Here is a 22,510-nt window from a genome sequence, read left to right as displayed (position 1 = left end):
TTTCCGCTGGACTTCCTGGGACTAGGGGGCATCATCCAAAAATCTTTCAGGAGTGAAATTAGGAAACACTTCTACACACAAAGGGAGGTAGAAGTTTGGAACTCTCTTCCGCAAATGGCACTAGATAAATTGTTAATTTTAAACCCGAGATTGATAGCTTTTTGTTAACCAGAGGTATTAAGGGATATGGGCCAAAGGCGGGTATATGGAGTTAGATCGCAGATCAACCATGATCTCGTTGAATTGGGGAACAGGCTCAAGGGGCTAAATGGCCTCCTCCTGTTCCTATGTTCCCAATTAAACGGCATCAAACACAGATTTGCCTCATTGTTGTTCTGTTCACAAAAATAACTGCCCCCTCAGAGTAATTCATTGTCCTTGGAAGGGCTTCGGGGCCTCCTGAGAGAGATGTGATAAGGCTCGAAAGAGATGCCAGTGCTTTCTGCTGGCGTTGGGTCATAGAAACATAGAAGATAGGAGCAGGAGTAGGCCATTCGGCCCCTCGAGCCTGTTCCGCCATTTAATGAGATCATGGCTGATCATCTAAATTCAGTACCCTGTCCCTGCTTTCTCCCCATATCCCTTTAGCCTTAAGAAATATATCTAACTCCTTCTTGAATATATTTAATGAATTGGCCTCAACTGCCTTGTGTGGTAGAGAATTCCACAGGTTCACCACTCTCATGAGCTCCTCAGTGTCAAGTTATCAGCACCACTGAACCTTAAAGACAGAGGGCAGCACCGGGCTTCAGTGTGAAACCAGGAAGTTTTGTCGGAGCGAGCCCACTCGCTGATGCTGCTGCACAGTCACAGGGACCGAGAAGATGAGCTATGCCTAGGTGAACTTCTCTCGACATCATCATTATCATCACCCGTGGATCTGCTCTACCCAGAGCTTGCTTGTGACTGCACTTGGCGTGGCAATTAGCCAGACTTTCGGCGGAAGAAACAAAGACATAATAGAGAGAGAGAGAAAAAAGTTCAGTGCTTTGGAGGAGGGAGAAGCAAAGTTGAGAATAAAAGTGGAGCTGGTGTTTACATGGGTTTCTTGCTGGGGACTGCGGCGCTGCTCTTACGGGATAACAGTGCGGTGAACTGGGGGCAAAGTGACCTCAACTTAATCAATGGATCGACATCCAAAGTTGATGGCTGTTTGGCTGCAGTTGGAATTATGTGTCGTTACCATCCTGTTTACAAAAGGCAAGTAGGGTTACAGTCAAATAGCAACTGAAATAATCTCATCTTTTCATATAGAACAAGTTTGGGAGGGGAGGAAACAACTTTTCTAACCTTTTAAAGTTGAATAAATGTATTTTATAAACTTAAGTTTCCGAATAGTTCTATTGTTTTTACTTTTGGCTTTTCATTTTAATTTACTTTTTCTGATATTTTTCCTTTTTTTCCAATCGAAATTTCTATCAGTAAAATGAGAAATGCACAGGACGTCCGCTGCTTGAACGGATAGTTAAATATTTCCTATATTGTAAAGTGTAAACCTGACAGTACACGAGTTTTTTTTTTAATCCCCCACTTTGTTGTACGAGGCTTGCGGTGTTCCTGGATGGCCAGTAATTAAGGCGCAAGGGATGGAATGAGTTGTGACAGGGGCTCACTGTGGAAACTCACTAATGAATGTTGAGTGAGTTTCCTGGAGTGTGGAACTAAAAAAAACCCGATTAGATTATTGACCAATTGGCCTGGCAGTAATTGCATGAGAATATTTGTCAAAGGTTCTTGGAGCAGATTCGAACAAAAGGTCCTTTTCAAAATACAGACACTATATTTTCTCCTTTTTTATTTTATTCAACGTGTCTAAGTTTCTTTATGTTTTTATTCCCAGTGTGAAACTGAAGTCCACCTCTTGTAAATTTCACGCTTTACTTTATTAACTTCAACTGATTCTAGAAGGAAATCTGAAAAGTCCTAATTTGTTACAGATGAAAGCCTCAGTAATTCAGGCTCTCTGCAATGACCCGATCTAAGCCAGCCAGGCTGACAATGATCTGATGAAAGGGGTTGTTCAGGGGTCAGTGATTGTCATAAACATTGTTTCAAGTTTACAAAGCGGGTGGACAAAATTGGGTTGAAGACACTAACCATTAATGTTTCCTATTTCAGCTACTTATCCACTGGGTCCTCCTTTATTATAATAATCATAATAAATAGCAGCCCAGAAATTCCACGCTGCGATATTTGCGCACTAATGCTTAACACATTTATGTGAAATTACTTTCTCCATATTAATGGAAACATTGGCATGTTTATTTTTAAATAGTCCTGTTAAAATAGCAAAGTAACTTCATAGGAGCGTGTTACGTCTTTGAGAACTGGTAGCACATAGTGCAACCTCTACGTTAATAACTAAATAACAAGTAATTATGCTCTTGAACTCCCTTTATGGCCTGGCCCCTCCCTATCTCTATAACGTCCTTCAGCCCTATAAACCTCCACCACACCCCACCGTTCCTCCGACCCTATCGATTTGTGCATTGCCCCATCGTTGGTGCCCGTTCCTTCAGTGCCTTGGCCCCTGCGCTCTGGTATTCTCTACCTAAACCTCTCCACCTCCCCCTCCTCCTTAAAACTCACCTTTTCGACCAAACACGTGGTCATCCCTCCTAATATCTCCTTCTTTGGCTTGGCATCCAGTTATTTCTGATTACGCTCCTGTGAAGCGACATGGGCTTTTTTATAAGTCAAAAATGGCATTATGTAAATGCGAGTTGTTGTTGTTGTACCAACGCATGCTAAAAGCATTTTTTTTACTACATATATAGAATAAGCTGGTTGAAAATGTATCATTAAGTCATAGTGGTGGTGAGAGGGGGAGGTTTGGGGGTGACAGGATGTACCCCCCCATTTTATTTGGAATGGTTCATGTTCCCCCCTCCCCCTCCCCCAAACTCCAAATCCCATAAATGCCCCCATGTCTTCCCCAATTCTTTAAACACGGCGTGCCTCTAAATTAAATTTTAAAAAGTGTGCTCCATTTCAATTTATATAAAAAACTGCAGATTTGCACTGTGATGTTTAACTTTCCTTGCACGTTGGTTTTACACAGGCTCACAATAAAGTTCAGATCACCCATTTTTAGGTCTATGCGGTCCTTAACCGATTGAAAGCTCTTGTGTCTAGTCTACCTACGATTTATTAAGTGTCCCCTCTGTAAAATATGCCCTTGAGGATTCAGATAATGATGAGGATATAACGGGGAAATTTCAGTAAATGAGATTCCCAACTTCCAATGAAGTCAGAGGCTGTGGAGAATGAAAAAAAACCTTGCATTTATATAGCGCCTTTCACGACGTCTCAAAGCACTTTACTGCCAATGAAGTAGAGTCACTGTTGTAATGGCGGCAGCCAATTTGCGCACAGCAAGGTCCCACAAATAGCAATGTGATAATGACCAGATAATCTGTTTTTGTTATGTTGGTTGAAGGGATAACTATTGGCCCCAGGACACCGGGGATAACTCCCATTGCTCTTTCAAAATAGTGCCATGGGATCTTTTACACCCACCTGAGAGAGCAGACAGGGCCTCAGTTTAATGCCTCATCGGAACGACGGCACCTCCGACAGTGTAGTACTCCCTCAGTACTACACTGGGAGTGTCAGGTTAGATTTTTGTGTTCAAGTCTCTGGAGTGGGACTTGAAACCCACAACCTTCTGACTCAGAGGCGAGTGTGCTACCCACTGAGCCACAGCTGACACGGTGCTTGTAATTGATTGTAATATTTAATTTAAGGACATCTTGTTCAATGCTGGTGAAAATACTGACATTTGTTTTCCTTAAACAACTTGCACCCCCTGGGAAAGAAATGAAAATGGAACGACAAACACTTGAGGTAGCTCAGTAATTTGCGTTGCGCTCTTGACTCCCAACCAGAAAGCTGCTAATCTTGACTCCCAGAGCTGTGGGGACTTCTCGACACTTGTGTGGTCTGGCAACTGTGGAAATAACACAAATAGTCTTTCCTAACACTGACCGTCTTTGTCCAGTTGCTGAAACACATGTGCAACTTCCGGCTGCATTGCATGTTGCACAAGTTTTCAAGCCCGCTTTACGGGACCAGAGCAGCGAAAGGGGCATCGTTCTGTGCAGCAGCCAACGTGAGTTTGAAAAATACCTTTTAATTTAAACGGTAGAGTCACACCATAGGCAGCAGGCTGCCTTGCCAATGTTCTGTAGCGCTGAGCGGTGGGACAAGGATATAATGAAGTGTCCAACAGGAAAACGGCATCCTGCCCAATATCTCCATTCTTGTCACAGACCATTTACACACACGGACTTTGCCCCACCCATTTAACTCTCTACAGTATCCCCAACCCCACAACCCAACATTTCCACGGTCCCTGGCAATTCAGGAGCTATAATATTCCATACAACATCCGATCACTTCGATCTGCATTGATCCATATGACTCTCGCTCCTGTTCCTAACCATATATTTTATCCAGCTTTTCAAAGGTGCTAAAACAGCATTTACTGCTTTAGCTAACAGTCAATTCCTCAACCCTGTAGGGAAAATAATCCTCCCACTCACTGATCTCACTTGAGGCTGGTAAATGTTGTACTCCTGCCCTCCAGTTCTATTCTCACAGTCCAAGTTAAATAATCTGCTCACATCTACATTATTAGCATTTTAAAAGCTGGCGTCTTTTTTTTTGTTGCATCTGTGATTGACCACACATTGAGTTCTCAATTTCAACCATGATGTGGGGTGGGGCGGATGGGGGGGTGGGGGTGGGGGTGGCAGGGGAGCCACAGAGTGGAGGCAGGTGCTTTCCAGCAGGGATGCTTTATTTGGGCTCTCAGAGGCACCTGCTAGTGGAGGAACTCAGAGTCACGTTGGCGCAAAACTAGGAGTAGGTTGTGTATCTGTCCTGTCGTGGAGTACAGTGCAGGTGGGTACAGTGCGGACGGGTACAGTGCAGGCGGGCGGGTACAGTGCGGGCATGTGCAGGCGGGCGGGTACAGTGCGGGTGGGTACAGTGCAGGAGGGCACAGAGCGAGGGGTACAGTGCAGGGGTTACAGTGTGGGCGGGTACAGTGTGGCGGGTACAATGTGGGCGGGTACAGTGTGGGGGTTACAGTGCGAGGGTTACAGTGCAGGGGTTACCGTGCGGGCAGGTACAGTGCGGGCATTACAGGGCGGGCGGGTACAGTGCGGGGGTTACAGTGCGGGAGGGTACAGTGCGGGTGGGTACAGTGCGGGCGGGTACAGTGCGGGGGTTACAGTGCGGGCGGGTACAGTGCGGGCGGGTACAGTGCGGGCGGGTACAGTGCGGGAGGGTACAGTGCGGGGGGTACAGTGTAGGGGGGGGTACAGTGCAGGAGGGTACAGTGCGGGGGGTACAGTGTAGGGGGGTACGGTGTAGGGGGGTACGGTGCGGGAGGGTACGGTGCGGGCGGGTACGGTGCGGGCGGGTATGGTGCAGCTGACACAGTGCATAAGACCTAAAGGACAGGATTAGAATAAAACATAATACAGCCGTACATAAACAGCTCTCCTGTGCCAGAAAAAGTCGTAAAGGAGGAAATCTTGGGATTGAAACACTGGTGCGTTTAAAGCTGTTATTTGATGGAATTCAGTGGAACGAGATTTTAATTTACACTCATCAGTTGCTACGTTACTTATGGAAATAAATATCAAGTCTGCATACTTGATGGGTGAAATTTCCCTTTTATTAACAAACAGGAGAATGTTTTTCTTCATAATTATTAAACTGTTTATCAAATTGCAGGAATACATGGTTTCGAATTGAATGATTTATGAGAATGAGATTTAATTGGCGAGTCACGGGTTGTGGAGGAATAAAGACATTGGCCGGGAAATTCCTCGGAGCTGCTCCTGCTCCGACGCTGTTCTGCACCGGAAGTGTGGCGGAAGCTAGCGAGGAATTTCCCAGCTGTTGTCCTGTTTTTCATTTAAAGGGACTTTTCACTCCTTTACTTTGTCAAGAAGCAGTTACATCAGTGTGGAAATGGTGCACTCCACATTCCCCGCCTCACTCCCACAAAAAAAAATTACGTTCTGCAAATTTGCGCTGCCGGTGTGGTAACTGAGTCACGCAGGGCGGAAAGGCCCCAGGGCGTGTTCCTAGTCTGCGCTGAGCTTGCTGGGGCAGTGGTGGGGCTCCTTTAACTTGTCCTGGTGATGGAGAGAGGAGAAAAAAAATCTGCCAGGGTTCCTGCTGCTGATAACCAGCCAGTGATTCGTGCTGGAAAGTAGGGAGGTACGGGTTTTGGCAATCCTTCCTACAGTTGAATAGCTCACCTAACCTCACTGTGCAGATTTATACATGAATACTGGCTACTTGGGCGCAGTAAGTGCTGGTGTCCGTGGAGCTGCACTCGGGTATAAGTCTAAACATTCAGGAGAAGAGGATAAAACTGGAAATAAAATCATGCAAGTGATGCAGAGGTTCAGTGTGTTAGTGGAGGAGAAGCATCCAGGAAGGCGCCGAACACCTCGAGTCTCTTCGCCCGGAGCAAGCGGAAGCCAAGCGCAAACAGCGGAAGGAGCGCACGTCAACCCAAGCACCCCACCCACCCGCCCCTTCAACCACCATCTGCCCCACCTGTGACGGAGACTGTAGGTCCCGCATTGGACTCATTGGTCACCTGAGAACTCATTTTTAATGTGGAAGCAAGTTATCCTCGGTTCCGAGGGACTGCCTAAGAAGAAGAAGAAGTACGATAGCAAAATACTTCGGATGCTGGAAATCCGAAATAACAACAGAAAATGCTGGAAAAACTCAGTAGGCCAGGCAACATCCGTGGAGAGAGAAATAGTCAATGTTTCAGGTCGAAACCCTTCGTCAGGACTGAAAAAACACAGGAAATGAAACCGATTAAAAGGCCCCATTCCCACTCAGACCTCACCGCCCTCGGGCTCTTGCATTGTTCCACGGAAGCTCAGTGTAAGCTCGAGGAACAGCACCTCATCTTCCGATTAGGCACTTTACAGCCTTCCGGGCTCAATATCGAGTTCAACAATTTCAGATCATAACCTCGGCCCCTATTACATTTTTATATATATTTTTTATCCACACCTTTGTTTTGGCCCTTCCCCCTTTTTTTCTCTCCCACATGGCAGCTGTCTCTCATTCTGCCAGCGCGTTTCACACCTAATCTGGAGCCATCTTTTGTCTCTCCACTAGTCCTATCACCATCTCGTCTGGTTTTGAATACCTCTTAATGTCTCTTCACTTCTCTATTGTTCTCTCCCGGCCCCCAAACTGGCCTTTTAATCTGTTTCATTTCCTGTGTTTTTTCAGTCCTGACGAAGGGTTTCGACCTGAAACGTTGGCGCTGTTTCTCTCTCCACGGATGTTGCCTGGCCTGCTGAGCTTTTCCAGCATTTTCTGTTATCAAGGAGAAGTAGTGTTCGTACATCAGGTCATTGGGCAAGGTCACAGGATTGTACCCACGATTTCCCCGCGCAGTGAGCTCCTGATCATAGCAGCTGTTCAACAGGGATGTTGTGCGGCAAACCGGGCACTTCTCCTTGGAGAGGGAGAACTAGGATCAACCGGGGTGCTTCACACAAACGTCCCACCCACAGATTGGAGAGTGGTGTCGACAGAGACCCGGGAGCTGATCATTTGCCCTTGTCTGACCCCAGTGATGGTGGCTGGGATTTTCAGCTTCTGACCTCGCCAGCTCAAGATCTTCCGCCCATTCCCTTCAACAGTTGGGAAATTGTGCGCTGGTGAGCAGGGAATTGGAATATGCCAGCCAGTGTGCGATACAAGCTAAGAGGACATGAGAGCGAAAGGGCAATGTGCAAAAAAAACTTCAAGCTGGAGTATTTAGTGGGAGTCGAGGTTATTTGCCTTTTTGTTCCACTCAAGCGGCTGATCATTCCTGACTCAGAGTTTGTTATCTGTATTTTGTCCAGTCGCCTCACTCATGAGTCAGTGTACCGTGATGTGCAGACTCTGTGGGTGAAAATTGTAGGAAAAATACTCTAGAAAAAAAACATAGGAAAACATTAACCAGAAGGAACGTGGATTTAGTCCAGTTATTGTGGTGTAATCATTTTAGGAACCTGTTCGGAGCAGGGAAAAAAGACCATTTTGCTCATCAACCCCACTCCATCCATAGTCCATGGCTGATTCTCCTGTCATGGACCTACCCCCCTCTCCACTGCCGCCACCACTGCCACCCCCTACTGTAAGGGGCCTGAATAAATTAGCACCCCAATCCGGGCTTCCGACGACGCGCTGGGATGGAGATGCCCGAGGACGTCTTTGGGCCTCAGCAGAATAAGTCAGCTGAGCTGCAGGCGCTAATCAGGCACCCTGATGCAGCTGGCCTGTTGGCGCCTTACGAGTTTTGCCCCACGCCGGGGCCCAGAGGTAAGTCTGGGTGAAGGGGTGGAGGTCAGCGGGGGAGGGGGGGGGGCTGGTGGAGAGGGTGGGCCAGCAACGTCCCACAGTTTTACTGTGGAGCCAAGAGGAACACTCTCGCTCCTTCCGACTCCATAAAACACTAACATTTTTTGGGGCTTTTGTTTTTCTGAGCGGCCTCCAGCGGTCCCCCTTTAAAGACCGCTGATTTGGCTGCTCAAGCCCTGGAACTGCCAGCAGGAGCTCGCTCATTGCGAGAGCCGACTAGGGCAAAGCAATTTACTAATCCGGGTCTGAAAAGAGTGCAGGAGCCTCATTTCAGGCCATCGCCAAGCAACGTTCCCCCTAATGTTATTTTTGGACAGTTTTGCGCAAGTGCAAAATTTACCTTTGGGAAAGCTGGTCCCGGGCTGCGCGGGACTGCCAGAGAGCGGGAACGTTGCCACCAAGGCCTCCTTAAAAAAAAAAAAAAAAAAGGCCCAACCAATTTACCAGTGGCCCGAATGCCCGTGCAGATTGGGGGCAGGCCTCTGCCCTGTCAATTTGGCTATGCCATTTTAGGCCCATTAAAATGAATGCAACAATTTTAAATTTAGACCCCTAGGGGGAAAAATTCAGTTGTTTGCACCTCCTGTTAGCGCCTTAAGAGGGCGCTAATGGGGCGCAAAGCAACTAGCGCCCGGGTGCGGCGATGTTTGCGCCGCTCGTGAAATTAACTAGGCATTTTGCGGCGGCGTTAAACACTACCGCCACGATCTCCTGTGCCGGCAGATCGTGACGTCAGTTGAGTGCGCAACGCCCCGGTAGCACCCCGGACCGGATATTGAGTGGCGTCCCCTGCCTTACCGCCTGCTGCTAGCAACGACAGGTTGAGGGGAGCGTTTTGCAGCCGGGAAGGGACTGGGGGAGCGCCAATTAAAGGCGACCGCTTCCTGCCTTTTTTTGTTGGTGACTTTTTTGCACCATGCATTCTGAGAGAGAGAGAGACTTCTGGAGAGATTCAACGCTGTGTGAAGGAGTTTTGAGTACGGAGCAGCACTTTGCAGGTTCATTTTGATTTGCCCTTCCTTGCTTCGCCAGCGCTCTGAGGTAGTGCCTCGCTCCTCGGCCTTTGCGCCTTAAGAGAGGTGTGTAGCACCTGATTTAGTGCTCCAATCACCTCCAGGGGCGATAAAAGCCAAGTTTGCCGTCGGAGGCGATAATTAGCGCCAGGCGTTAAACTTTGCGCACGGCTGATAATGGCGCCCCAAATTGGGCGATACTGAATTTTTCCCCCCCTAATTTTCTTCCACTACTTCCCTTAAAAAAAAATACAGCAGTACTATTAACATTTATATGACCTTCAGGCCCGCTTCTCAACAGATATTAATCCGACTTCCTTTAAAAGATGCCAATTGTCACAAAATCAACGACCTGCTTTGGGAGTTTGTGGTAAAACAAGTTTTTCTAATCGTAGTCTTGCCCAAGGGTTCTGAATGATGTGCTGGTGCCCTCTAGTACTACAATCATTGTCCAAGTTAAATAGTTTGCTTACTTCAGCTTTATCTGTACCTTGTATTATTTTTAAAACTTTTTTGTGTGAATTCTTGTGCCGTCAAGATTAAGGACTAAAAATTGAGTAGCTCCCCATTTGGTAGCGCCCTCGCACCGGAAATTGAATGGTTGCGCCTCAAGAAGGAAGTGGGACACTACTGGAAGTGCCCTGCATCCCTCTTAGGGCGCTGCGAGTCAATATCGCGGCGCTACGTGCCGTGATACTGCAGGCCTTCCTCCACTTCTTAAAGGGGAGGGGCCTTGCGCAGCGCAACCCGGGGCCCAGCTGGGTCCCCTGGGATCGGGAGTGCCGGCAAAAGAGCCCGGCACTCAAGAGAAGTGCCGGGCTCTTGGGGCGCAGCCGGCACCCCGCGGGGTGGCTGGCCGTTCAGGAGGCCGGGGACGGGAGCGCACCTCGCCTTTAAATAGCGACCCCCCCCCTGGCTGCAGGTAGGCCCCCCTGACCCCATCGGACATAGCGTCCAGTGGCAAGTCAGGGGGCGCTCCCGAAGATCGTGGTCAGGGCGCGAGCAGGGCACTGCGCACGGCGACGATGTCATCGCAGGCGGCGCAGCGCCGCGGGACGCTACTGGTTAGCGCTGTCGCTAACCTCCCGCTGAATTTTGTGGGCGGCGCCGTGCCTGGGCGCTAGTTGCTTTGCACCCTCTCAGTGCAACCCAGCTTCCACCCCCCCAGGATTTCAGTGATTGTGGAATAGAAAGCGTTTCCACTACTTGCATTATTCGACGTGAAGCACTCCCAAGTCAAGCTTAGCACGGGTCAGATGTAAAGCTAAGCTCACTGCCTATCACTGGGCCCAAAGACAGCCTCCGAAGATGCGTCCTTTCATATCGGGTTCCGAGTCAGGTGATCCTGGATCAATCCAATTGTTCCCGGGATCAGCTGGTCAGTTTTCCCAGTGCAGGATGTGAGGTTGCGCAGAATATTCACTGTGAGGGGGCATGTGGGGCTGGCAAACGCGGCAGCGACATAAGTAGTTCGCACCAAAGATATTGGCATCCGTTCTTCGAATCTTTACCAGGGACCAGAGTGCATCAAGTGCACAGTCCTGTGGGGCCGGTGGCTGCTGTAAACTCCTCACACACACACACACACAGGGAAAATTCAGTATCGCCCCGTTTGGGGCGCCATTATCGGCTGTGCGCAAAGTTTAGTGCCTGGTGCTAATTATCGCCCCCGACGGCAAACTTGGCTTTTATCGCCCCTGGAGGTGATTGGAGCACTAAATCAGGCGCTTCACACCTGTCTTAAGGCGCAAAGGCCGAGGAGCGAGGCGCTACCTCAGAGCGCTGGCGAAGCAAGGAAGGGCAAATCAAAATGAACCTGCAAAGTGCTGCTCAGTACCCAAAACTCCTTCACACAGCGTTGAATCTCTCCAGAAGTCTCTCTCTCTCTCTCTCAGAATGCGTGGTGCAAAAATGTCACCGACAAAAAAAGGCAGGAAGCGGTCGCCTTTAAATAGCGCTCCCCCAGTCCCTTTCTGACAGCATAACGCTCCCCTCAACCTGTCGTTGCTAGCGGCAGGCGGTAAGGCAGGGGGCGCCACTCAATATCCGGTCCGGGGCGCTACTGGGGTGTTGCGCACTTGACTGCCGTCATGATCTGCCGGCGCAGGAGATCGTGGCAGTAGTGTTTAGCGCCGCCTCAAAATGTCTAGTTAATTTCGCGAGCGGTGCAAACATCGCCGCGCCCGGGTGCTAGTTGCTTTGCGCCCCATTAGCACCCTCTTAAGGCGCTAACGGGAGGCGCAAACAACTGAATTTTCCCCCCACAGTCTTCGGACCCTGCTGTTTACTGAAGGAACTTCGCACGACCGTAGCCCAAATCAGAGTGGGGAAATGGGTCAGTGATTTCACTGCACGTGGTTCTCTGCAGCACAGGAGAAGATCGACCAAGGGATGTCTGGAGTCCATTCCCGTTTACTCCTGGCAGCGTTGTACTCTCTTTATTGCCAGGTTACTGGATTGAGCAGGAAATTTGGAATGCTCCTTTGTTCAAATGCCAGGAGAATCTGTTAAGATTGCTCACGTGGACCCCCACTAGGACCTGGGGTGAGACGACCCAAACTCATTTTACTCAGGACCCTTATGGCTGTCAGAAAGAGGAGACTGTTTATCCTTCTGGGGTGGAATTAAACTCGGGTCCCAGAGGCGAAAAGGCAAGTGATCTAATTACACTGCACCACTCAGTGCCCTTTAAAAACATGTTTGGAAAGATGTTGTCTATTCCAAAGGACTTTACAGAGTAGCATAGGAATGTTCAGTACTCACACTCCGGGTATATCATTGCATTTTAGGTGATGGAATGTGAGGAGTGCAAATTTCAAAATGATATTTTTGAAGGATTGTGCCAACTGATTATTCTTGCGATTAAATATTCCCTTGGAGTTGCTAAGTTGGCTGCGCGGAGCCGAGGCAGTGGATCTGCAGGACACCACGCATAAATGAGCCTTCGCTCACATGGATTAAATGCTTCCGTTAAGCTAATTGCATGTTGCCCACCCAATAAACAAAAGATTAAAAATACATCTGCCTGTTTGTTTGGCTGTTGCAGTGATGCCAGCAGCCTTCTGGTGGAACAGGATCTGGACGAGTGCTTCAAGTGCGTATACACTATTCCATCATGGCGTGGCCAGCTGGGTCAATAAGATAATGAGTCAGCTATTGAACCCATTTGTGAGTCCTATTCATCTCCTGGCTCTCTCCTGCATGTCTATACGTGTGATAGTAATAGTTGGTTATATGGTTGTTAAAATGCCAATATTTCCACTGCCCTTTGTGTGAAGAAATGATCTACCTTCACCCCTAAGCAGCCTAGCTCTAATTTTATGGTTATGCCCTCTTGTTCTGGATTCCCCCAACCAGAAGAAAGTTTCTCTTCTATCTTCCCTAATAACTCCTTTAACCATCTTAAGCACCTCAATTAGATCACCCCTTAATCTTCTATACTCAAGGGAATATAAGGCTAGTAATCTGTCTTAATAATCGAACCCTATTAAGCTCCGGTATCATTCAGGTGAATCTGCGCTGCACCCTTTCCAAGGCCAGTATATCCTTCTAAGGCATGAGGACTGATTGTAGCACCCCACTGTCGCCCTAGCTGGGATCTTGACAAGATCTGGCATCAAAGCTAGAACTTTCTTCGTCTGTATGGTTCATCTCTAGACGCTGCACTTACCAACCGAGGCATCAGGGGAGCCTTGTTCAGATTTTTTGGACAGCAATCTGTTATCAAGACAGCGAAAGATGACCCTGTATGGATTTCACGCCAGCTGGGGCAGACAGTACAGCTGAAGTCAGCACGAGATACTTTTGGAATTTCGGAGGATTCCTGCTGCTGTCACTTTCAGTTTCTGAGCTAGATGTGCAACAAGAAGCAGGAAATAACATTCTCAGGGCTTCTTTCCAATATCAAAGTGGTTTTCCTCTGGAAACAGTTAAGAGGAATTGCTCTGCAGGAGCATCACTTTGCAGGAAGTTAGATGGCTTTTACAATGACTCCTCCTCCACATCTTGTGGTGCCCTTGATTACACTCCCTAATGAAGAGAGGCTGTGCGAGGAGTGTGATGATGATTAGAATGAAGTCATGCTGTGGGATATTGGCAACAGATGCATTAATGCATTCATATAAAATTTCTCTATTTTAACAAAGGCCAGTTAACACTTTTATCAAGCAGCAGACAGCGGAATTTCATACCAACTGGTTAACCCATTGGTTACTGATATCACACAACACAATTTCAGCCACAAAGTGCGTTTTCTTTAAAGAAAAAGTCAGCAATAAAAAGCTATATCACATAAAAAGGGTGTTTATCAGAGCTAACTGGGCTTTAGAAAGGAGAGACAGCAAGTGAAAGAAACACTTGGATTTGTAATAAGATGGATCCATGTGGATATATAAGGTCCATGTCTCTGGCAAGGGGTATAGGATTTATTACTGTTAGGAGAGAGGGGGAGAAAATTGAAAAAATAAACCGAATCTATAGATTTCTTTATATGGCGCCATTTGCAGAGTGCAGCACGGTGGCATAGTGGTTAGCACTGTTGCCTCACAGCGCCAGGGACCCGGGTTCGAATCCGGCCTCGGGCGACTGTCTGTGTGGAGTTTGCACATTCTCCCCGTGTTTGCGTGGGTTTCCTCCGGGTGCTCCGGTTTCCTCCCACAGTCCAAAGATGTGCGGGTTAGGTTGATTGGCTATGATAAATTGACCCTTAGTGTTAGGGGGATTAAATGGGGATATGTGTTAGGTGTAGGGGTTACGGGGATTGGGTGGGATATGTGTCGGTGCAGGCTCGATGGGCCGAAATGGCCTCTATCTGCACTGTGGGGTTTCTGTGATTCTGTGATTCTGTGAAGTGCATGCGCCCTGCTGATTGGCTGAGAACATGCTCGCTCCTATCCCTAGTTTCCATATAATTGGTCAGTTTTCAGGTCAATCACAGGGAATCTTTCAATCCCCTTCAGTTCTTTCCCTATGTCTTGTTAGAACAGAAAAATAGAACGAAGGAGGGAAACTAGCAGAAAGATACCACACGAGCAGGTCTCAAACAAGCAGGCACAATGCACGAGAATCCACTTGACTGACATCACGGGAGAGTGTCTGCTGCAGTGTTTATAGGGGAAACGGAAACACCCCTGGGCTCAAAATGGGAAATTATTTTTAAAATGCAACTTCCTGAGATAGCTCTGAGGTGAGGACTTATCATTCACAAGATTCGCCTCTCCAGTCAAAGGATCCCTGTAAAATAGTTGGGGAAGCTTTTTTCCACTGTTTATAACAGCAACATTTTTTTTAGTTTGTCCTTGGGATGTGGGCAGCACTGGCAAACCAGGAATTATTGCTCATCCTCATTGTCCTGAGGGCATTAAGGATCAACCACATCCGATGTGGGCCAGACTGTCTAGAGCTGACTGGTTCCCTTCCCTGTAGGGCGTTTTCGTGAACCAGTTGGGTTTTTACGACAATAAAAATGAGCTTCTGTGATCATTTTTCTGGTGCTAACCCACAAATCACCAGATTTATTGAATTCAACTTGCCATGGTGGGTTATGAACTCACAACCATCTGGGTTGCTAGCCCAGCACCATAACTATTAGGCTACTGTACCATATCTTCTTCTTTCGTATGGTAGTAGCAAAGCAAATCAAATGTCAATATCTAAGTCGGATATCCAGGGCAAAGCTTCTGGTGTAACCGTGTGGATATCTTGTAGGCTGCCTGTGAATTTCCTCTGAGGGCAGTGCTCAATGACGTGCTCCAGGGTCTGATTAGGAGCTCCACAGTCGCATGACGGGGATTCTTTAATCTTCCATCTATGGAGAAGGTGGCAGCATCTACCATGACCGGTTCTGAGGCGGTTGATGGTTGTCCACTGTTTGCGAGGAAGGTTTGATCCTTCAGGTTGCACTGTGGGGTCCTCCTATAAGGAATCTATTCCGTATGTCACAGTTCTTCCATCAGTCATCAAGGCTGAGAGGAGATCGCTGAAGGGCTTCAGCGCTGGTCCAAAATGGCCTTCTGGATTTGAGACGGGTTGGTGGTAGGTTGTTCAAGTCGGCCTGGATTGGCATGTCTTTGCTGGGGTAGCGGTTGTATTCTCTGGAGACTGCATATTCGCAGCGTAGGTGTGGTGGTGCGATGTTTGCAAGCACGGGCAGCCAAGGTGTTGGTGACTGTACCATATGATAACTTACTTTGTGGTGAAAGCCATTACCTTTCTTGTACGTAATGTCATTGTGACGGAGAGAATGGCTCTGGAGTCCTCCTCCTCTTTCCTGTCCAGACAAACAGTATCAGTCACTCCCCTTTAAATGCAAATGTTAATAGTGGTAATGTGAGCTGTAGCTTTGGGAAAATCCTACTCACTCTTCCGAGGAATCAACTGAATTCATAGCATAAAGAAAGCAGCAGGGAATCCTTAACATCTGTTCTGTTGAGAGGTGCGTGTCTGTTTCATCTTTTATTAATATGCTGCGTTAAATACTGCTGCGGCCGGGCTATTTATAAATGTTTTAACCAAAAAGGTGCCTTGTAGATCAGTGACTCCTTGGCTCATGAACTGTTAGGCCAGCCTATTTGTGAGTTATGAATAGTTATCCCATGTGCCAATTATCCTTTATTGTACTAGCAAACTTTGGAAATGTTAAACACTGCACCTCAAAAAAAGAACTGAAAGCCACAATTTTAAGCTAGCACACCCAGCGAGGACAGTGTAAGTTCGGGCTAGATTCCCAATTTACATTCTGCCTGATTTTACACTCCATTGAAATCAATGCAGCATAAATTCATTAAATATATTCAAGAAGGAGTTGGATATATTTCTTAAGGCTAAAGGGATCAAGGGATATGGGGAGAAAGCAGGGACAGGGTACTGAATTTGGATGATCAGCCATGATCTCATTAAACGGTGGGGCAGGCTCGAAGGGCCGAATGGCCTACTCCTGCTCCTATCTTCTATGTTTCTATGTGTGATGAAATATATGCCTTCATCAGCCCCTGTGTTTTACCTGCATTGTATTGTGTGTACCGCCCCCCCCCCTTTTCCCCTATTGTGTGTATTGGCTCCGCCCCTGTCTTTTGTCATATAAAGGTCTCAAGAGCTGTATGAGTCATTCTGCCAGACGAATCCGATGTGGAATGACGTGCAATGTTCTTAGCGATTAAAAGCCTTCAGTTGAATCCTTTAACTTCTTGTCTTTGAGTTATTGATGGCACATCACTATGTATCTATGTAAAACCGGACAGGGTGTAAATTTGGCATCCGATGCGATCACGCCCTGTTCTCGCCGAGCGTGTTAGGTTACATCAGGGCTTGAAAGTTGCCTCCCTGGTCTGTGCTGAGTTAGCTGGTCTCAGCTGTTGTGGCAGTAGAGTTGGCCTCAGTGCCCATAACCTGATGAAGGGAAATGTTAAAAAGAAACAGCCACCCCTGAGCACTGTCCAACGGCCCCCTGTTTGAAGATTGATGTACGTGAACATCAGTTGAGATCATGTGTAGGCCTGATTGTGATGCCTCCCATGTTGGAGTACGCTGCTAATATTGTCTAAGCCTACAGGATGAGGCACTGGAGGCTTCTGGCATCCTTACATAACTCAGTGTCATTGGGAGAGGGCAATATTGCGGGTGGAGGAGGGGGGGAGGAGTTCCAAAAATGTATAAAATTCTGACAGGGCTAGACAGACTGGATGCAGGGAGGATGTTTCCCCTGGCTGGGGGGGTCTAGAATGAGGGGTCACAGTCTCAGGATACTGGGTAGGACATTTAGGACTGAGATGAGGAGACATTTCTTCACTCAGAGGGTGGTGAACCTGTGGAATTCTCTACCACAGAAGGCTGTGGAGGCCAAGTCATTGAATATATTTAAGAAGGAGATAGATAGCTTTCTAGACACAAAAGGCATCAAGGGGTATGGGGAGAGAGCAGGAATATGGTACTGAGATAGAAGATCAGCCATGATCATATTGAATGGTGGAGCATGCTCGAAGGGCCTACTCCTGCTCCTATTCTAAAAGTGAAATCCATGTTAAAGCATGGGCTTCCATCAGGTGGAAGGAGGTGGTGGGATATGCAGCTTATTCCAAATTAAGGGATCTGAGAGGATTATGAGGACTTACCTGATTGCAGGAATAAAATCAATATTGCACTATTTATGACGGAGATACAAATATAGGTTAAAAAAATCTAAAATTGCATCTTTCTGTCTATCTGACCATACATCTAAAAGTCATTTTAAAACAGCATTTCAGTCTCGCTATTGTGAGCAATGTCACAAAAGATTATAGTCAACCTTGACTCAATGGTGGCACTTTCACCTCCCAGTCAGAAGGTCGTGGGTTCAAGCCCCACTCCAGTATCTTGAGCATATAATCTAGGCTGGCATTTAAGTGCAGCACTGAAGGAGTGCTGCACTGTTGGAGGTGCCGTCTTTCCGGGCGAAACATTAAACCGAGGACCTGTGGACCTGTCAGTTGGCCGTAAAAGATCCCATTATTCAAAAAGCAGGGGTGTTCTCCTGGTGTCCTGGACAATATTCATTCCTCAACCAACACCACTAGAACATTGGCTGGTTAGGAAATTGGCTGAATAGCAGGAGACAGAGAGTAGGGATAATGGGTAGGTACTCAAATTGGCAGGATGTGACTAGTGGTGACCCGCAGGAATCTGTGTTGGAGCCTCAACTATTCACTATTTATTAACGACTTAGATGATGGCATAGAAAGCCACATATCCAAATTTGCCGCTGGCACAAAGATAGGTGGCATTGTAGGCAGTGTAGATGAAAGCATAAAATTACAAATGATATCGACAGATTAAGTGAATGGGCAAAACTGTGGCAAATGGATTTCAATGTAAGCAAATGTGAGGTCATCCACTTTGAACCTAAAAAGGATAGAACAGGGTACTTTCTAAATGGTGAAAAGCTAAAAACAGTGGAGGTCCAAAGAGACTTGGGGGTCCAGGTACATAGATCATTAAAATGTCATAAACAGGCACAGAAAATAATCAAAAAGGCTAATGGAATGCTGGCCTTTGTATCGAGAGGACTAGAGTACAAGGGGGTAGAAGTTATGCTGCAGCTGTACAAAATCCCAGTTAGACCACACCTGGAGCACTGTGAGCAGTTCTGGGCACCACACCTTAGGAAGGATATATTGGCCTTGGAGAGAGTACAGCGTAGGTTTACCAGAATGATACCCGGACTTCAAGGGTTAAGTTACGAGGAGAGATTACACAAATTAGGGTTGTATTCCCCAGAATTTAGAAGGTTAAGGGGTGATCTGATCGAAGTTTTCAGGATATTACGGGGAACAGATGGGTAGATAGAGAGAAACTATTTCCGCTGGTTGGGGATTCTAGGACTAGGGGGCATAGTCTAAAAATTAGAGCCAGACCTTTCAGGAGTGAAATTAGGAAACACTTCTACACACAAAGGGTGGTAGAAGTTTGGCACTCTCTTCCGCAAATGGCAATTGATGCTAGATCAATTGTTAATTTTAAATCGGAGAGTGATAGCTTTTTGTTAACCAAAGCTATTAAGGGATATGGGCTAAAGACGGGTATATGGAGTTAGGTCGCAGGTCTGCCATGATCTCATTGAATTGCGGAACAGGCTCGAGGGGCTGAATGGCCTCCTCCTGTACCTATGTTCCTATGTAACAGATTATCTGGTCAGTTATCTTATTCCTATTTGTGGGACCATGGAGTATGCAAATTGGCTGCTGTGTTTCCCTACATAACAACAGTGACTACATTTTAACAGTAATTCAATAGCTGTGAAGGAGCTTTATAAAATGCAAATTCTTTTTTTTAATATAATCTTGCATCTAGCACTTATCTGTCACATTTCACACTTTAAAGTGTCACATAATGTTACAGATAGAAAATAACCTCAACAAAAAGAAAGAAAAAAAGAAAGATTTGCGTTTATATAGCACCTTTGACGACCACCGGACGTCTCAAAGCGCTTTACAGTCAAAGAGAGAAAGAGCTCGACCAAAGGGGGCGCAACCGAATTTTTCCCCCTTAGACTTTATGACGCAGGGACTCATGCGCTGCCTTAGCAGCAGAATAATACATTTTGCATTACATGGTATAATGACCTTGTCCTTCTAAAATAGCACATCATCCAACTGAATGTGAGCACCACCATGAGTGATCCACTACTTTATTTAAAAAAAATGTTTCTGATGTGGAAATGTTTATGCTAAACATAATTTTTTTCTCACAAGATGATTCACTACTCCACAAGACACCATGGATCCTGTGCTGGTGGGGTGGGGTGGAGTGGGCGGGGTGGAGTGGGCGGGGTGGAGTGGGTGGGCGGGGTGGAGTGGATGGGCGGGGTGGAGTGGGCGGGGCGGAGTGGGTGGGGCGGGGTGGAGTGGGCGGGGCGGAGTGGGTGGGGCGGGGTGGAGTGGGCGGGGCGGAGTGGGTGGGGCGGGGTGGAGTGGGCGGGCGGGGTGGAGTGGGTGGGGTGGGGTGCAGTGGGTAGGGTGGAGGGGGTGGGTGGGGCGGGGTGGAGTGGGCGGGCAGGGTGGAGTGGGCGGGGTGGAGTGGGCGGGGTGGGTGGGGTGAGGTGCAGTGGGTGGGGTGCAGTGGGTAGGGTGGAGTGGGTGGGTGGGGTGGAGTGGGCTGCAGTGGGCGGGGTGGAGTGGGCGGGGTGGGTCGGGTGGGGTGCAGTGGGTAGGGTGGGGCGGGGTGGAGTGGGCGGGGTGGAGTGGGTGGGGTGCAGTGGGCGGGGTGGGTGGGGCGGGGTGGAGTGGGGTGCAGTGGGTGGGGTGGAGTGGGCGGGGTGGAGTGGGTAGGGTGCAGTGGGTGGGGTGGGGTGCAGTGGGCGGGGTGGGTGGGGCGGGGTGCAGTGGGTGGGGTGGGTGGGGCGGGGTGGGTGGGGCGGGGTGGAGTGGGCGGGGTGGAGTGGGTAGGGTGCAGTGGGTAGGGTGGGTGGGGCGGGGTGGGTGGGGTTGGCTGGTCAGAGAGCAGAAGCCCAACACTGAATTGTAGGGCAGTGAGAACCAATTAATATGCTGGAGTTCTGCTGGAATACCTCTGGGGAGCAAAAGCATAATTCTGCAGGACCTACCCTCAGTAAATTAAATTGGAAGGGGCAGTGTCCAGGATAGGAGAGTCTCAGGATAAGGGGTCGGCCTTTAAGATTGAAATGAGGAGGAATTTTTTCACTGAGGGTGGTGAATCTCTGGAATTCTCTGCCCCAGAGGGCTGTGGATGCTCAGTCGTTGAGTATATTCAAGGCTGAGATGGATAGAATTTTGGACTCTCGGGGAATCGAGGGTTATGGGAACCAGGCAGGAAAGTGGAGTTGAGGTCGAAGATCAGCCATGATCTTATTGAATGGCAGAGCAGGCTCGAGGGGCCGTATGGCCAACTCCTGCTCCTAATTCTTATGCTCTTATCAGAGATTGGACACGGTCTGTGCAAGGAGCAGGCTTAATTGGCTGAATGGCCTTTTCATGTTCATTCTTTCTTATGCTCTTGAGAAAAACTTTTTGGACAGAAGGTGCCATTGTCACATCAGGAACAGGAAGTGTTAAAGACATTGAACTGCAGCAGAGTAGTAAAATGTGAGCGATCGGTGAGATTTGGTTTCTATAAATGCATGATATCTAAGTAAAAGGTCAAAGGTGCAGAGTGCACCTTTCACCTCTGGAATCTCAGTTTGAATCCAGCTCAGACTGACCAGGTGGAAGTTTCAGTTCTCTGCTGACTGTAAAGGTCCAATGAGAAATTAGTTTGGAAATTCTCACCCCAGTTTCTAGAGGACAGAAGACTACAGTTTCTAAAAAAAGAAAAAAAATGAAAATGTAAGTTGGAGCTTAATTGGCAGCTTTGTAGTGTTGACTGATGCGGAAGATTGAAATGTCAGTGGTGTAGCAGGGGCTGTTTTTAAGCATTACCCTTCATTTAACCTGTGTAATTGTGACACTAAATGCAAAAGGTTCCTTTCTGCATCCCTTAGCTTACTGAACACAAAAAATCCCCCTCAAAATAAATATAAAATAAAAATTAGATGAATCCATTAGAAGATTAAAGTAATGTTTTGAACTAATGCTTTCATAGAAATTACGATCATAATAAGAGAAATGTTGGAATGCTTCAGATATGATTTATTAAATATAATATATTTGTTAGAAATCTGTTAGAAATTAGAATACTGAAAACTTCAATGGAAACTCCTAATGCAAAGTATACGCAGCGAGTGGTCAGGATCTGGAACACACTGCCTGAGAGGGTGGTGGAGGCAGATTCCATCGCGGCTTTCAAAAGGAATTGGTTAAATACCTGAAGGAAAAAATTTGCAGGGCTCCGGGGAAAGGGCGGGGGAGTGGGACTAGCTGAAGTGCTCTTGCAGAGAGCCAGCACGGGCTCGAGGGGCCAAATGGCCTCTTTCTGTGCTGTAATCATTCTATGATTAATCTAGGTTTGGAAATACATTTTCCTTTAACAGTGGGAGGTAAAATGTTCCTAACAATCATCTCTCAATTGGCCATAATCAACCACAATTTAGCGTCGAAAAAATCAAGCCAGCTCCTCGCCTTTAACAGTATTGATAAGAAGAAGTTTAAATAAAACCAGAAAATATTGGAGATGTGAAGCAGGTCATTAAGCATTTGAAAGAAAAAGGGTTAGCATTTTTTTTAGTGTAACCATTGATGATTGATCACAACCAAATTGTTAAACTATCCTTCCTTTCATAGGTTTTATGTACATTGCCAGCATTTTCTGTTTTTATTTCCAACAATTGTTTTTTTCTTCTCCAGTTTAAATGTTAAAGTGACAGAAATGTTGGCACACAGCACGGTGCCACTGAGTGCTGAGGCGTGCGGTTGTGCCCATGACTCCTCACCCTACGTGCTCTTGACCGTAGGCTGTTTCTATACTAGGCGAAACCCGCCTCCGGTTCTTGACACATGGGCACAGCCTGAAGGTAAGTGTGCCGCGATTCGCTAAGACGGTTGGCTGGGGAAACTCCTTCTTTGATTGGGACTCCCATTGTGCAGGCCTTAGCAAATCCGGCAGGCACAAGACCCATCCGTGGAGATCTGGCAGTACAGGAAACTTTCTGGTATCCGGCACGGACGGGA

At 47.4% G+C, this 22,510-nt stretch overlaps 1 protein-coding gene across 1 annotated transcript in view; it reads left to right on the top strand.

Annotated features, from left to right (window-relative positions):
- The first annotated feature begins 772 nt into the window (after positions 1 to 772).
- The window catches only part of LOC147101094 (BMP and activin membrane-bound inhibitor homolog), a 51,314-nt gene continuing 29,576 nt past the window's right edge, over positions 773 to 22,510 (top strand). Inside the window, exon 1 of the mRNA XM_085966278.1 lies at positions 773 to 1,200. Within this exon, the coding sequence (XP_085822404.1) occupies positions 1,125 to 1,200 (76 nt within the window). The 5' untranslated portion in view covers positions 773 to 1,124. The remainder of the gene's footprint in view (positions 1,201 to 22,510) is intronic.

The sequence above is a fragment of the Somniosus microcephalus genome, chromosome 24 (assembly GCF_052327205.1).
Source record: "Somniosus microcephalus isolate GS21.2 chromosome 24, FLI_Smic_1.0, whole genome shotgun sequence".
Lineage (NCBI taxonomy): Eukaryota > Metazoa > Chordata > Chondrichthyes > Squaliformes > Somniosidae > Somniosus > Somniosus microcephalus.
This window is presented reverse-complemented; position numbering and strand designations above follow the sequence as displayed.